The sequence below is a fragment of the Orycteropus afer genome, unplaced genomic scaffold (assembly GCF_000298275.1).
Source record: "Orycteropus afer afer isolate SDZICR_OR568_19922 unplaced genomic scaffold, OryAfe1.0 scaffold00014, whole genome shotgun sequence".
Lineage (NCBI taxonomy): Eukaryota > Metazoa > Chordata > Mammalia > Tubulidentata > Orycteropodidae > Orycteropus > Orycteropus afer.
Genome location: NW_006921601.1, coordinates 7,515,050 through 7,530,408, shown reverse-complemented (window position 1 = coordinate 7,530,408; position 15,359 = coordinate 7,515,050). Strand labels below are relative to the sequence as shown.

At 42.7% G+C, this 15,359-nt stretch overlaps 1 protein-coding gene across 1 annotated transcript in view; it reads left to right on the top strand.

Annotated features, from left to right (window-relative positions):
- The window catches only part of IRAG1 (inositol 1,4,5-triphosphate receptor associated 1), a 157,308-nt gene that overhangs the window by 110,968 nt on the left and 30,981 nt on the right, over positions 1–15,359 (top strand). Inside the window, 5 exon segments of the mRNA XM_007955160.2 lie at positions 512–635; positions 3,288–3,318; positions 8,290–8,430; positions 8,903–9,034; positions 10,994–11,135. Coding sequence (XP_007953351.1) covers positions 512–635; positions 3,288–3,318; positions 8,290–8,430; positions 8,903–9,034; positions 10,994–11,135 — 570 coding nt within the window.

Genomic DNA, 15,359 nt, shown 5'->3' with positions numbered 1-15,359 from the left:
GTAGTGATACTGCCTTGGAAACCCAAGGAGAGGTCGCTATGAGTCGGGTTTGACTCGACAGCACATAACAACAACAACAACAACAACTGGACCTTACTGAGTCTTGTTTACCCGTCTGTGAAATGAGATGATTACGTTGTAGCTCATTGTGTCATTGTAAGGATAAAGCAAGGTAGCAAGTACAAAGCCCCTACCATATGTTGTTGTGGTTGTTGTTATGTGTCGTTGAATCGGACCCAACTCATAGCGACCCCTCCTTGGGTTGCCAAAGCAGTATTACTATGGAAGTAGATTGCCCCATCTTCCTTCCGAGGAGTGGCTGGTGGATTTGAACCACCAGCCTTCTGGTTAGCAGTCCAAGTGCCTTAGGCACTACACTGCCAGAGCTCCTACCATATAAGTAGGTGTTTAAATGTTAGAGCTCTTTCTTGCTCCTGCAGCTAGTTGCACAGTACTACTGTGGTTTCAAACAGACATATTATAGAGAATAACTTTTTTTTTTTTTTTTCAGGGCCCCCTTCTGAACTGTCCTCTGCTATTGAGGAAGAAGAATCAAAGAGTGGCTTGGATGTCATGCCCAATATTTCTGACGTGCTGCTGCGTAAGCTGAGGGTTCACAAGTCTCTCCCTGGAAGGTAAAATCAGGAGGTGGGCTGCAGTAGAGCCTGTATTGTGTGCTCCTTGTGTTAAGAGTCAAGATGGGACAATGAGCAGCATCAGCCTTGGTCCCTGACCCCAGAAGGGTCAAAGTCCAATGGTCTAGACAGGACTAATTCATATAAAGCAAAAATAATACCAGATGGGGTGGTTCCAATTCAAAGAGCAGATGGAGTTCATAAGTGAGCACAGTGAGGACACAAGGGTGATTGAAGGCTCACGGCAGCAGAGGGTGATGGACTTCAGGCCAGGAGACAGAGTTTATTTATTTATTTTTTAATATTATTGCGTTTTTGGTGAAAGTATATTACACAGGAGACAGATTTCTATCCCAGATGTACCCTCTATCTATATCTAGGGGGTTCTAGGTCAGGTATCTCTTTAGATAGAGGTCCAGGACATTTGGGACCACAGGAAGGATTTCTTGGAATCCCTGCCAGGCCTCTTCCACACATGAGGAAAAAAGTGTCCTTGCTTTTCAGCCTACACATCCTCATCTATACAATAGGAGTCTTAATCATTCAGTCATTGGTACGGTCCTGAGCATGTGAAATGAAGTACGTGTGAGCAAAGGCTTAAGACAATGTTAGCATTAACAGACCCTTGATGCCAATATCAAAAAGTGAACCATTTAGAGTATAAAGGAGAAAAGAGAGGGGACTACTAAGCAATAGGGACTGCCTTCAGGTGAGACCTATGGCCAAGGCCTACAGCCTAGTCCCACAACCTTGAGATTGAACTGTTAGTGGGAAAACACCATTAATAGGATAAATCTGGCCTGACAGAGTTCCCAGCTTTGGAGGGTAAATATGAAAAGAGAACATCTTTTACCCAGTAGGTGTAGTGTGTGCAGATTGCACACTGTAAACATCTAAATCAGAGTCACCAGGGCAATACTCAGATGGACCCAGCAATAAGACAAGGCATAGGTCTCTGCATCAGGAACTGGCCACATCATATGGCTTCCTTGTCTAAATCCCATCTCTCTGAGTCCTTAGAGCTTCTTACATTTTATTTAATTATTTAATTGTGATTTGAGTGATAGTTTACAGAGAAAATTCATTTTCCATACAATAGTTCATAAACATTTTGTTTCATGACATTGATTTGATTACAATCCCCACAACGTAGCAGCTCTTTCCCCTTCCTCCCTGTGGTTACCTTTGCCCTGTGTCCTTTTTTCCTATGCATTTTTGCCCTCTAAGTTATCTCTCTGTGCAAATGCTGCCCTTCTGATCTCCTATGGTTGATTGTGTGGCTTCCTACATTTTCAAAAACCTTATGTTCTATAGCAAAAAACAAAGTGTGAGTCATTAACACAGAAAAAAGAAGCTTGGTTAATAATTTAGAAAAACAGGTATATTGCATATCATATCCAGACAAACCCAGGAATCAGAGGCAATGTCAGCCAGTTTGATAAACCATTTAAACAGTATGTGAATGTTCTATATGGCAATTAAGATTATATTAGTCTGCAAAGGGCCTGATGGGTGGAGTTGTGGCAATCGTAGCTATCAACATCTTTGTGCTTGTTTATCCCATGTTCTGTTCTCTGCTGACTTGCTGGCCATGGATCTTGTTGCCTTATCCTGACAGGAAGGCTCTCAGAAGGGTGAGAACCAGCCCCTTGCAGAGATAGCTGACCCCTACCTTTGCTCCCGGGGTCCCTCTGCACCCGTCAGAGGAAGGAAGCTGTGTTTCCTGAGAGTCTTATCGATGGTATGCTCTGTTGCCAAGTCTTATGATGCTGGTAGCACCCCTCCCCACCTTCCCCATCCCAGCACAGGAAAGGCTGTGCGTTATTTACATTGTCGGGGTTTCAGAAAGGGGCCAGTGTTAGCTACCAGCAAGAGTGCAGCAGCAGCGGCAGCAGAGTGGGAGTGCACATGAAAGGCCTGCTTACTCTCGGGAAGGCCTAGGCTATGGAGACCGCATAGGAAGAGCCTCCACCAGCTAGGCCTTCCCTGCCCACCCTCTGAAACCAGCAGTCAGAGGGGCTTCTCAGTGTTGAGAAGAGCTCCGGCCATCCTCTCCTACCTTTCATTCTCTGGCCCACAGGCACCCTCACCACAACCGTGAAAGATAAGGACAATGAATAAGGTTTTCCAGACCTAAGTAGCCCCAGAAGAATCGTAGTGGCAACTCAGATGTGTACAGTACTTTACAATTTATGAAGTACTTATTACATCCATTTTCTCATTAAGACCTCAAAAACAATACTGAGATAATAGTAATAGTAGCTAATACTTCTGGAGTGCCTACATATACATATGACTTTCATATATAAGTCTTAAAAGACTCATGCAAAGTAGCTATTACTATTCTCATTTTACATATAAACAAATTGGGATTTAGAAAAAAGAAGTAACTTGTCCAGAGTCACAGAGATAGTTGTGGCATTGCTGGAGACAGCACCCCCAGGATCAAATATTTTTCACCGTATCATCTCTGCAAGAGTTAATATTGGGGTGAATACTATAGAGCACATACAGAAGGTGTTCTGCATATTTCCCATTTTAGCAACTCAGCTTGCTCCATTCTTGGAAACAAATGGTCTGCTGGTCATTCAAAGTGTCCGTTTGGTTTATTTTGTAGATTAAAGTTCATCTGTGTTTTTTTCTTTTTCACAGTGCCCCTCCACTCACTGAAAAGGAAGTTGAGGTAAGTGATTCAAAAGCTTTATAAATTAAGTGCCTGTGCTTGACTGGAATTATTCAAGCCTCTGTCCCTGACATTTTTACACACAAAGAAAGGGAATGAGTGGCTGTAGGATAACAGGAATGTCCATGATCAACACTATTGAACCTTTAAGATCCCCAACCCCAAGATTTTGACAAAATTGGTCAAGGGTGAGAAATTACTTGGTAATTTCACATTCCTTTAAGGATTGCTTGCATTCTTTAAAAGTATGACTTCCATACACAAAGTCAGTGGGGAAGCTGCAGAATTAAAACAAATTTATTTCATAATTATTAAAATAATTTTTTAATGATAATTATTATTAAAACCTGGTCAGATTTCAGGTTTTAAGCTTTGGTTTAGAGGAAGAAGGACTTTCTTTCTGAGGGTTTCAGACATAAGGCAGTTGTTCAGCCAAGGCAGGAGGCAGTGCTGCCAGCTCTCCAGCCTTCCCTGATTCTCCTTGGGGCCCTCTTGTCCCTTCAGAGATGCTTTCCCTCTAGGAATCTGCTGTTTCTTTCTGGTGAATGAGGCAGATGGAGAAAGAGAAGGCATTAGAGGTGAGATGACAAGGACATTTGATGCCAGCACTAGTTGGTTTCCAAGACATTTATGTTGGTGTTGATATAAAGAAGGAAGCAGGAATGTAGATGATTCCAGAATCTCTTCATTCTGGGTTGGGAGGATGGCAGGTTTTGTAGTCTTCAGAGCATGGTTTGCTATTGATAACAAGAAAATGACCATACCTTTCTTGAGCTCCACTGGGCCAGATAAGCAGAAGAAGACAGTCAATATGCAATATCTACCACAGATAACAATAGACTTGTACATAAACACATTGCACTTATATTTTACAACACCCTCTTAAAGCCATTCTTTCAGCTGATCCTTCCGTCAGTTCTGGGAAGCAAGTGAAACTAGAATTAGTATAAAGGAGAAAACTGAGTGATTAAAGTAACTTACCCAAGGTCCTAGATCCACTGCTTACTTAGCAGATCAAGATTTAGACCCAAGTCTTCCAACAGAATTCAGCATTTTTATGTCACATTACCATAAAGGGGATAACCCAGGTATGAAGAACTAAAAATTGATCATTATTGATGGGCTTAACTGGACTGAGGCCTGAGTAAGGCAGAGAATTCATATCACTGGCCTGTAAGCTCCAATTTCCCCACCCCTGGTATCTGTGAAGATGGGCCATAGACTGTTTAATGGCTAAATCCTGTTCTCAGCTATATACTGGAACAGTCAGCTCTCAGCATGGTGGAAATAGCATAGGCTTTGGAATCTGACATTCTGAGGTTGAATCTTGGCTTTGCTACTCACTTAAAGTTAATGGCCTTCTGGTGTTGTTATCTTTACCCATAAAGTGGGTATAATACCTTTGTTATGGTTTGAATTATGTCCCCAAAACATATGTGTTGTAAACTCTACCTAACCTCTATGCCTGTGAATATAATTTCGTTTGGGAATTGTTGTTTTTATTATGTTAATGAGACAGACTTACTGTAGGATGTGTCTTAAATCAATCTCTTTGAGATATAAAAGAGATTAAGCAAGCAAGCAAGCAAAAGCAGCACAGATGGGCTAAGAGAGATGCCAAGCCACTGAAGACTGCCCAGGAACAGAAACTCAGAAGAGACAAGGACCTTCCTCCAGAGTCTAGAGAGAGAAAGCCTTTTCCTCAAGCCAGCATTCTAAATTCAGACTTCTAGCTTCCTAAACTATGAGAAAACAATTTCTGTCTGTTAAAACCATCCACTTATGGTATATATTATAGCAGCAAGAGGTAACTAAGACAGAATTTGGTACCAAGAGTAAGGTGCTACTCTAACAGATACCTAAAATGTGGAAGTGGTTTTGGGATTGGGTAATGGGTAGAGGCTGGAAGATGTGCCTAATAGTAAAAGCCTAGATTGAAGAGCCTTGAAGAGACTGTGGGTAGAATTATGGACATTAAATGCATTTCTGGAGAGGGCTCAGAAGGAAGTGAAGAGAGAACTATAAAGAAAGTCTCTATCATCTTTGTTGTTGTTGTTGTTGTTATGTGCCGTCGAGTCGGACCCAACTCATAGCGACCCCTCCTTGGGTTTCCAAGGCAGTATCACTATGGAAGTAGATTGCCCCATCTTCCTTCTGAGGAGTGGCTGGTGGATTTGAACCGCCAACCTTCTGGTTAGCAGTCAAGTGCCTTAGTCACTGTGCTACCAGAGCTCTATCATCTTAGAGAATATATATGGCACCAGCAACAGAATGTTGCTAGAAATATGGATGTTAAATGTCTTCTGCTGAGGGTTTAAAAGAAAATGAAGAACATATGATTGGACAATAGAGGAAGGGTGATGATGCAGTGGCAAAGCCTGTATGAATTATGTTCAAATGTTTGGTGGGAGGTAGAACTTGTGATATCTGGCTGATGGGATTTCTAAGCAAGATCTTAAAGGGGCCATGTGGTTTCTTGTTGCTGCTTCTGGTAAAACATGAGAGGAAAAAGATGGACTTAACTGCAAAATGAAAACAGAACTTAAAGATTTGGAAAATTCTGTTGTACAAATTGAAGATTCACGTCCTAGAATATTTACCAAGGATGTGACTACACAATCTTTTGTTAAAGAGGTTAAGCCTTTGACTGATGGATCTAACAAACTACCACAACAGAAAACTCATCAGCTTGGACTAAAGGGGACAAAGAAAGAATGAAAGGAAATAACATTGTCTACCTCTCAGAATTCTACAGGCAGGGAACAGGCCAAAGGAGTTACATCTTCAAGACAAGAAAAGGACCATTCCTGCAGCAGCTAAGAAATCTGCAGAACTGTTGGAAGGAGCATGGGAAGCAGGGCCTTTTCAGTTTCAAAGGCTGGGGCCACAGTCTGCTAGGTTTCAAAAAGTTGAATCTTTACCGACTCAGTTCCAGAGTGTGGGGCTGCAATTAATGTGTGCCAGGGAGATAAGGCCACTACCCAAAGCTGAGGGAACAGGGCTGCTATTCCCAAAGGACAGAAGAACTGGTCCTGCCGGGGCCAAGGGGGTGAGTTCACCACTCAAATGGACTAGGAGAACAGGGTCACCTGAAGCCAAAAGAGCAGAGTTGCCATCCCAGAGAGCCTGGAAGGTGGAGGTGAAGCCCAGGGCCAAGGGGCCTCCACCTAGAATCCAGGGGGTATGGCCAACACCCAGATACTGGAGGGCAGGGCCATCTCCAGAAGATCTGAGAGAAGAGAGAATTATTTTCATGACCCAAGAGCTAATGTAATTTGTTCTGTTGGATTTGCTTGGTGCCTGTTAGCCATTCTTTCCCTCCAATTTCTTCTATTTGTAATGGAAATGTCTACATTGTGCCTGTTCCACCATTGTACTTTGGAAACAGATAACTTGTACTCTAGATTTCACAGGTTCACAGATGAAGAGGAGTTTTGCTCCAAGATGGAATATGACTAAAGTCTCACCCATATTTGATTTAGATGATTCAGAAGATGAGATTTTGGACTTTTGAGATGATGTGATGGGGTGTATATGTTTTGTGCATGGGAAGGACATGAATTTTGAGGTGGGCAAAGGTGCAATGTTATGGATTGAATTGTGTCCCCCAAAAAACATGTGTTGTAAATCCTGACCTCTATGCCTGTGGTTATAATCCTGTGTGGGAATGGATTCTTTGTTATGTTAATGAGACAAGACTGCTGTAGGATGTGTTTTAAGTCAATCTCTTTTGAGATACAAAAGAGATTAAACAAGCAAGCAAAAGAAGCAGAGATGGGGGAAGAGATGCCAAGTGATACAGAGATAGCCCAGGAGCTATCTTCACAAGAGACAAGGACCATCCTCCAGGGCCTACAGAGAGAGAAAGCCTTGCCCTCAAGCTAGCACTCTGAACGGACTGAGAAGATAAATTTCTGTTTGTTAAAGCCATCCATTTGTCATATTTCTGTTATAGCAGCACTAGGTAACTAAGACAATTTCCTATTCCAGAGGATTACTGTAGGATTAAATGAGTTAAGGTTTGTAGAATTTATAGCAGTGCTGACATATATGGTAGATGCTCAGTAAGATGTCACTCTCAATATGACTGTCATCATCATCATCACTGGGGCAGTTCAGTGCCTTCAGTTCTGTCTGTAGATGTTTTTGCCTGCTGGGGTCATGTCACATGAACTTCAGAAGCTCAGGCAGAGTTGGTTCATCCTGCAAGTTGTAAATCTGCTCCCACCTGACTCAGGTAGGGCAGGTAAAGGCTGTAAAAGTGAGAGCCATTGTTTCCTTCCTCTGGGAAGTCCATCTGTCAATTTTTCCTCCCCAGTAGTTTCCTATTCTAGAAATTCCATGTCTGGTCAATACTACCTTTTAGAAGTTCATTCGTGCAGGCTGCATTTTTGGTGTGAAATATCTATTCCCAAAAGTTTATCTTAACAGAATCATACCTGGCCTTATTTAATCCCCTGGCAGCTACTTAAAGCTACTATTGATGTAAGATGTTGGAATGCTCAAGCTAGATGCTGGTTGAAGTTTACTTTAAGTCAACATGGCTTAGAACTCAAATGGGGTTTCTTTAAATACAGTGATTTCATGTGAAAACTCCAAAACCCCCATGCAATAAATCCCAGCATAAATCCAAACTGCTTACACAACCAGCTACACTGGTCTGAGTTTGTCTAAACCCAAATACAGGATGTTATTTTCTTGAAGTTCAGAGAAAAGCAAAGTATCATTCCTTTATTTTTTCATTAAAATGCATTTGGTCTTTTGGTTCCTGCCAGGACCTAGCAAAGACTCCAGGTTTCTATTTCACCATCTTCTGTGCAGTTTACTATGAAGTGAGTTTCACTTGCATGTGGATATTTTGCTGACTGGGTCCAGGAGCTGTTGTAAAATTTTCATGCAAGAAACATACCTGCAGCCTGTTCCTTGCAGTAACTCCTCCTAGCATCTCTCCCACACTCTTGTTCCCAACAGAATGTGTTCGTACAACTGTCCTTGGCCTTTAGAAATGACAGCTACACGCTGGAATCTAGAATTAATCAGGCTGAAAGGGAATGGAACCTTACAGAGGAGAACACTGAGAAGGAACTGGAAAACTTCAAAGCTTCTATTACGGTAATTATGGAGCCTGAATTTGGGGATGCTTGGAGGAGGGACTAGCTCCAAAGTCCATACCAGGTGTCTCACTTTTCCCATCACCCACCAGAGACCCCTGAAATGAGAAATCAGATCAAGACCCTGAGCTGAACACAAAGTCTGCCTCAGAGAACTTGGAGGAGCCCAGGCAGAGATCCTGGAGGCCTGGTTACTTCAGGGCTATAGCCTCTGAGCCTTTGGGAGCTTCTCAGGAGGGGGCTGTGGACCTGGGGTGGTACTGGGAACTTTCCAGGGACTAGAGGCCTGGATAGGACTCCTTCTTTCAGGCCAGCCAAGTATAGAGTGTCCGCATTGGGCTTCTCCAATCTCCAGAAGAAGCATTAGCCCAGGCCCTGCTGAGGTCAGTCCTCTCAGCCAGGATGGGGCCCAGGGCTCATGAGGCCAAGTCTGGGTGCACAAGACCCAGGCAAGGCTCCTTCTCTCCCTTCAGTCTTCAGCTTCACTCTGGCACCACTGTGAGCACCGGGAGACCTACCAGAGGCTGCTAGAGGACATTGCTGTCCTGCACCGTCTTGCTGCCCGCCTTTCCAGCCGAGCTGAGATGGTGGGGGCTGTCCGCCAGGTGAGACTTCTAGCAACCAGCCTTGCTGACTGGTTCTGTTCTGCCTGCAGTAACTCCACCAATAACATGACCAGCTACAACTACAAATTCCACTTTTCAGTGGCTTCTTCTGTACCAGGCATCTTATGTCTTATGTATATTATTGTGGTATTTTTCAAAAAGTATTTTTGGTGGGCAACTAAACCTTTGAGATAAAGCTTAATGAAAGCTTTCTGTGGACACATAAGTTTGGGAATTGCTGCGTACTGTCTTCCTTTCTTGGAGATTTAGAACACACATTGGCATAATCAAGCCTTTGAGAAGTCCTACAGTAAAGAAACCCGTTTAACTTTATCTGTGTATTTCCCAAATGTGTTTGACTGTATGGTCCTCCTTCCCTTTTCTCCTCAAAACACATATCAACCTCCCATGGAACAAGTATTTGGTAAACCATGATTTCAGAAAAACTTTTTTCTTTCATTTAATGCTCCAGGAACTCTATAAATATCCTTATCCCAAGATGAATAAACTGAGTCTCAGAAAGGTAACCCATTAGTAAGTTGTAGAGCTAGGATTCATTCAAGTCCAGGTCTGGCTCCCCTCTCAGCCACTTTGAAATCCCATAGTACAAGAGCATGGTGTAGTGGAATCAGATGACCTGAGTTCTAATCCTTCCTCTCCACTTACTTACTCCTGTGTGACCTCAGACAAGTTACTGAGGCTTTCTGAGCTTCAGCTTCTTCAACTCTAAAATGAGGATGACTATAGAATCTGCCATCAAGAGCTGCTGAAATACATGCAAAGCATTTAGATTTTTATGATTACTGTTGCTATTATCATGGACCCATGTCCTGCCACATTGGTTGCATGAGATTAATGTTGCTGAGGAGTATCAGCAAGCAGTTCTTAAGGAATGAAGAGAATAAACCACTAAACTGTCCCACCCCTGTGCTTTTCTGGGGAAAGGGCACCTGACTCAGCAGTAGGGCCCAGGAGGTTACTCCAGCTGGAAGTAGCAACACTGGGTGGGCTCTAGGGAAGTGACTGGTTTCAGTTAACAGCTGCAGGGGATCTTTTCTAGGGAACAGTCATGAACATGTTCCTCTGAGGGATCCAAGGGAATAGAAGCAGAGAAACACCTTCCTCATTTTGTGTGCCCTCCAAAACATGTTTCTCAGTCCATGTGCCATTCACTCTGGTCTTTCCTGTTCTTCAAATGGCTTCCTCCCCCTAGCCTCTGTGTCTTTTAGCCCTCTCCTTTCTCCTTGGTTCCACACAACTAGTCCTCACTTTCCTGGTTGGTCTCACTGACCCCAATTTCATTCCCCTTTTCTTTCAGAATAAGTCCAAATTCCTTAGCCTGGCATTCAAGGTTCTTCACAACCCAGCCCTGACTCATCTTCTGTGAACAAACCCAACTGCTTGCTGATTCCTATATATGTAAGATGGCCTGCATTATCCTGGTTTGTCCAGATAATCCTGGTTAATACCTACTATCCAGCATAATTTTTAATAACACCCCCTTTTACTCTCCAAAAAGTCCCCATTTGGAGAATAAATCCTCACTTATATCTAAGTCCTGTACTTTCCTGCTTCTGAACTTTTGTTCTTGGAGTCCCTGGGCTGGATGCCCTTCATCCTTCTTGCCCATATCTGCATAACCAGATGGTGCCCACACTCTACATCCACTCATTCCATCTCCATGAAGCCTCCCCGGACCCATTCTCTGGAAGCATAAATGAATCTCCTCCATCCCTCATCTTCTGTGGCATTGTGGTTGTGCTGTTCTCTTGTTCTCCTGGAGTGCAGGTGCTTGCATGCATTTCTCAACGCACATCATGGACTGTAAACTCTTAGAGGACAAAGTCGTATCTGACTGGTCCTTGTATCCTTTCAGTTATTCCAGCTCAGAGCTTCACTCACACCTCATGGAGCTGTTTATCCAACTGCCTTGTGCACTCACACTCTCATTCCCCGCAGGAAAAGCGCATGTCCAAAGCAACAGAAGTAATGATGCAGTATGTGGAGAACTTGAAGAGGACGTACGAGAAAGACCATGCAGAGCTCATGGAGTTTAAAAAACTTGCCAATCAGAATTCAAGCCGCAGCTGTGGTCCCTCTGGTAAGAAGCAGGGCTCCAGGCCCCCCTTGGCCCTACAGTGTAAGCCAGTGACGGCTCTGGGCTAGGATCATACCTATCATGGCAGCCCCAGGACCTGTTTCAAATTGTGCAAGCTCCTTTCTTCTGCCCAAGTCCTGCCCACAGGAGCCTGGCAGGAGCTACTCTGGCAAACCTGGGGGGCTAGAACCAGAAAGCATGATCCCAAGTATCCTCCTGACTCCCAACACAGTTAACCTGAACTCCCAACCATGGATACAGAGCCCACAGGCTGTTAGAGCTCTCTGTGAGTGATAGGCCCTATGAGAATGACAAACCTACTGCATCAAGTCTTTTCCAACTCATAGTGATCCCCCTTGGGTTTCCAAGGCAATAAATCTTTATGGAAGTAGATTGCCCCGAATTCCTTCCATGTTATTTGGATACACATTTTATGCAGCATATAGTAAGGAATTTAGAATTTACCTTGGAAGGCAATAGGGATCCAACCAAAAATTTAAATCAGGGAGGTGACACAATCATATATGTAATTTAAAGAGGTTCTCTCTGACTGCAGTGTGGCAATTACATTACTAAGGCAAAGCCAGAGACAAGTAAACCCATGAAGATGCTATTATTACAGTCCAGGTGAGAAATGAAGTCTGGGAAGTGGGGTGGAGGAAGAACATGGATAAAGGAGATAGTGCTGAGATAAATAGCAACTAGTAGGTAAGACAATTTTAAAAAAATAATAGGTTCTATATAAATTGCTGTAGGAGCACAAAAGGGAGCCACCTAATTCTGCTTCAGGGAGTCAAGGAAAGAAGTCTTCACAGTATCTGGGCAGAGTTATAAAGTAAATACAGGAGTTCTCAGTTAAGAGAGGAAACAGCATGTCCAACACTGTGGAAGTTAGAGGTGAGAACAACATGAAATAAACGAATTGATCTGGTGCAGTTTTGGGGTATAATGGTGAAAGGCTGAAGGTAAGATTTGGTAAGCCAGGGCCAGGCCACATGCCAAGCCATGATAACTTTGCCTTCTAGGCAATGGGGAGTAACAGGAAATCATTGGTGAGTTTTGCATAAAACAACATGATCAAATTTTATTTTTGGAAGATGTTTCTGATTTCAGAATATGGATTAAAGGATTGCAAATTTGGAGGTATAGACTAGAGAAGGCTGTTACAGAAGTCTGGGAGGAAATGATGGTACTTTGGACCAGGATGTCTCCTGAGGAGCTGCCAGTTTGAGCTCTGGCTAATGAGGGTGAATAGCAGGAGAAACTGACCTTTTACTGACAGGAATCCCTGAAGAATGCAAACATCCGTGTTACCAAAAGCAGAAGAAGAGAAAGTAAAACAGATGGAGAAACCTTTATAAACAGGAGGTTTCACAAGTTTCCTGGGGAATATCCGTGATGCTTCCCAGAGTCCAAAGGCAGTGTATACATATTCTAGGCAGTCTGCTATGGATCTTGGCAGCAAGGCTCTTGAGCCATATATATCTGGGTCTCTAACAAACCATTCTCTGTCAGTGTTTGAAGTTTGGGAAGTTGCTGCCAAAGAAATCCTAATAGATGAGCTTTTGCATTATTGTCCTGCAAGGTCCAAGGTCTCCTGTGGACCACCTTACCCATGGTATGAACACAATTACACACATGTCTCATTCATTCATTCCGCAGACATTTATTGAGTGCCTTTGGTGTGCTATACATGATACTGGAATTTAGAAGTGAAAAGCACATAGTCCCTGAGCCAAAGGAACTCCCAACCTGTGGGGAGGGCAGTGTTGTGTGATCAGCGCTATGACAGAAGGAAGCCAACTTCCCTTGGAGCACACTGCAGAGTCCCACATGCAGTATGGGGAGGGGGCGGAGACAATGCTTACAATAGGAAGGAAAACTTTAGTTGAGTCTTGAATGGTGAATAAGTCCCTTTCAGACATTTGTTTCCACTCCAGCGATTTTTCCAAGCTATTCTTCAGCTTGGGCTGATGCGGGCCAGCCCCCACCCAGCATGTGTGTCCATAAAATACTCTATGGCCATGCCCTAATGAGGTTTGTTTTTTAAGCTGTTACATGACTCTTGGAAATCTTTGTCTATATTTGTGACATTGAAAACTACAGTGGAAGAAAATATCTTCGATTTCAAGACAAGTGATGCGGAGACTTCTGGTAAGATGGAAGAATAGGCAGACAAGTGACACAGACCCTCTTCAACAAAGAAAAGAAAAACCAATTCACAGAGAGATACAGAAAATAATCCTGGATCCCTGAGCTTTGAAAGGAACTATATAGAAGTGGATTAGGCACCAACTAGTAGAAAAACCTGAACAGTGAGTACAGAGACGGTTGGAGCTGCGGACTGCCAGCTACTCCGACAGGACCAACAGCCTGAATATTTCCAAGTGGTGTTGGGACCTGAAAATTGACCTAAAAATCAGCCCTGGTCACCAAGGGCTGCAGGGACAACTGCGCTGGTGACCTATGACTAGGAAGGGAAACAGCAAGGTGGAGACAACCTGAGCTATTGACTTTCCACTGTCTGGAGGGCACAGCCATTTTGATTGTTTACACGCAGCAGCTATCTTGGATATTTAAAGTGACCAAGGGTGCAGCCATTTTGAATGTTTACAAGCCATGACCATTTTGGATATTTAAAGTAACTGAGGGCGCAGCCATTTTGAATCTTTACAAGTAGCAACCATTTGGGATTTTAAAGTGATAGCATTCTCATTCAGATTCCAGGGACCTAAGAATAGGTTCTGTTTGCCAAGGTTGGCAGGGACATATAAGAGGCTGACAACAGGAAAGGAGAGAGGTGGTGAGTGTATAAGTGCTGCCCACTAGCAAATAGTGGAACACAGCACAGTACCCTGCTTGCACAGATAACATATAAACAAAACAAAGAAAACAAAAATTGTGGGCAAGTCACTCCAACATACAATCACCAATTAAATATAATCACAAAAACATCACAATGCCTTGGAAACAACAAAGCATCACAGTCCACACAAAGAAGCAAGTTAAAGCAGGAGAAACAAGGGACCAGGATACAGACCCAAAACACATCCCTGATGAAGACGCAGCATTGGAACTCCCTGATAAGGAATTCAAAAGAATTATAGTTAGGTATCTTCCACAAATTGAGATCAAGGAAAACACAGAGAAAACCCTACAACAATTTCGAAAAACAATACAAGAACAAAATGACAAAATAAATGAAAAATTAGAAATGATACAAAATCTACACACAGAAATCCAGAAGATTAATACTAAGTTTTCAGAAATAGATAAGACATTGAATGGGCAAAGGAGCAGAACTGAATCAATGGAAGACAGAATTAGGGATATTGAAGGAAAATACCTGAATATTCTTTAGAAAGGGATAAATCAGAAAAAAAGATCAAAACAAACTCATAAAAGCCTAAGGTTCATGTGGGATACCACCAAAAGGAATAACCTATATGTAATTGGAATTCCAGAACAAGAAGACACAAATAAAACCACAGAGAAAATTGTGGAAGATTTGTTGGAAGAGAATTTTCCTGGTATGATGAAAGATGAGAATATATCCATTCAGGAAGTCCAACAAACCCCAAACAGGATAGACCCCAAAAGAAAATCACCCAGACATATCATCATCAAACTTACCAAAACCAAAGACAAAGACCGAATCATGAGAGTAGCATGGGAAAAACAAAAATTACCTACAAAGGGCAACCAATAAGACTAAACTCAGATTTGTTGACAGAAACCATGAAGGCAAGAAGACAATGGGACAGTATACATAAAACACTGAAAGTTTTCCAACCAAGAATTATGTACCCAGCAAAATTGTTCCTCAAATATGATGATGAAATTAGGACATTTCCAGATAAGCAGAAATTAAGGGAATTTGTTAAAACCAGACCAACCTTACAAGAGATGACAAAGGGAGCCCTTTGGACAGAGAAGCAACAACAGCCAACAACCACTGACCATTAGCACACATGATGACATAACCCAGAAACCAACCCAGATATGGAAATATCCAAAGTAAATAAGCCTATAAGATTGTAGACAGGGAACCAGAGACATCAATAGACAAAAGAGGACAACTACAAACCAAAGAGAGGGGAAAACTCTGTCGTTACAGAACTTCTATATGGTAGGGAAGTCAAGACAACTACAAGATAGAGCAGACTGTTCTAAACTTGGGAAGAAAACTATAAATCACAGGGTAACCTCAAAGAAAAATGATAAACC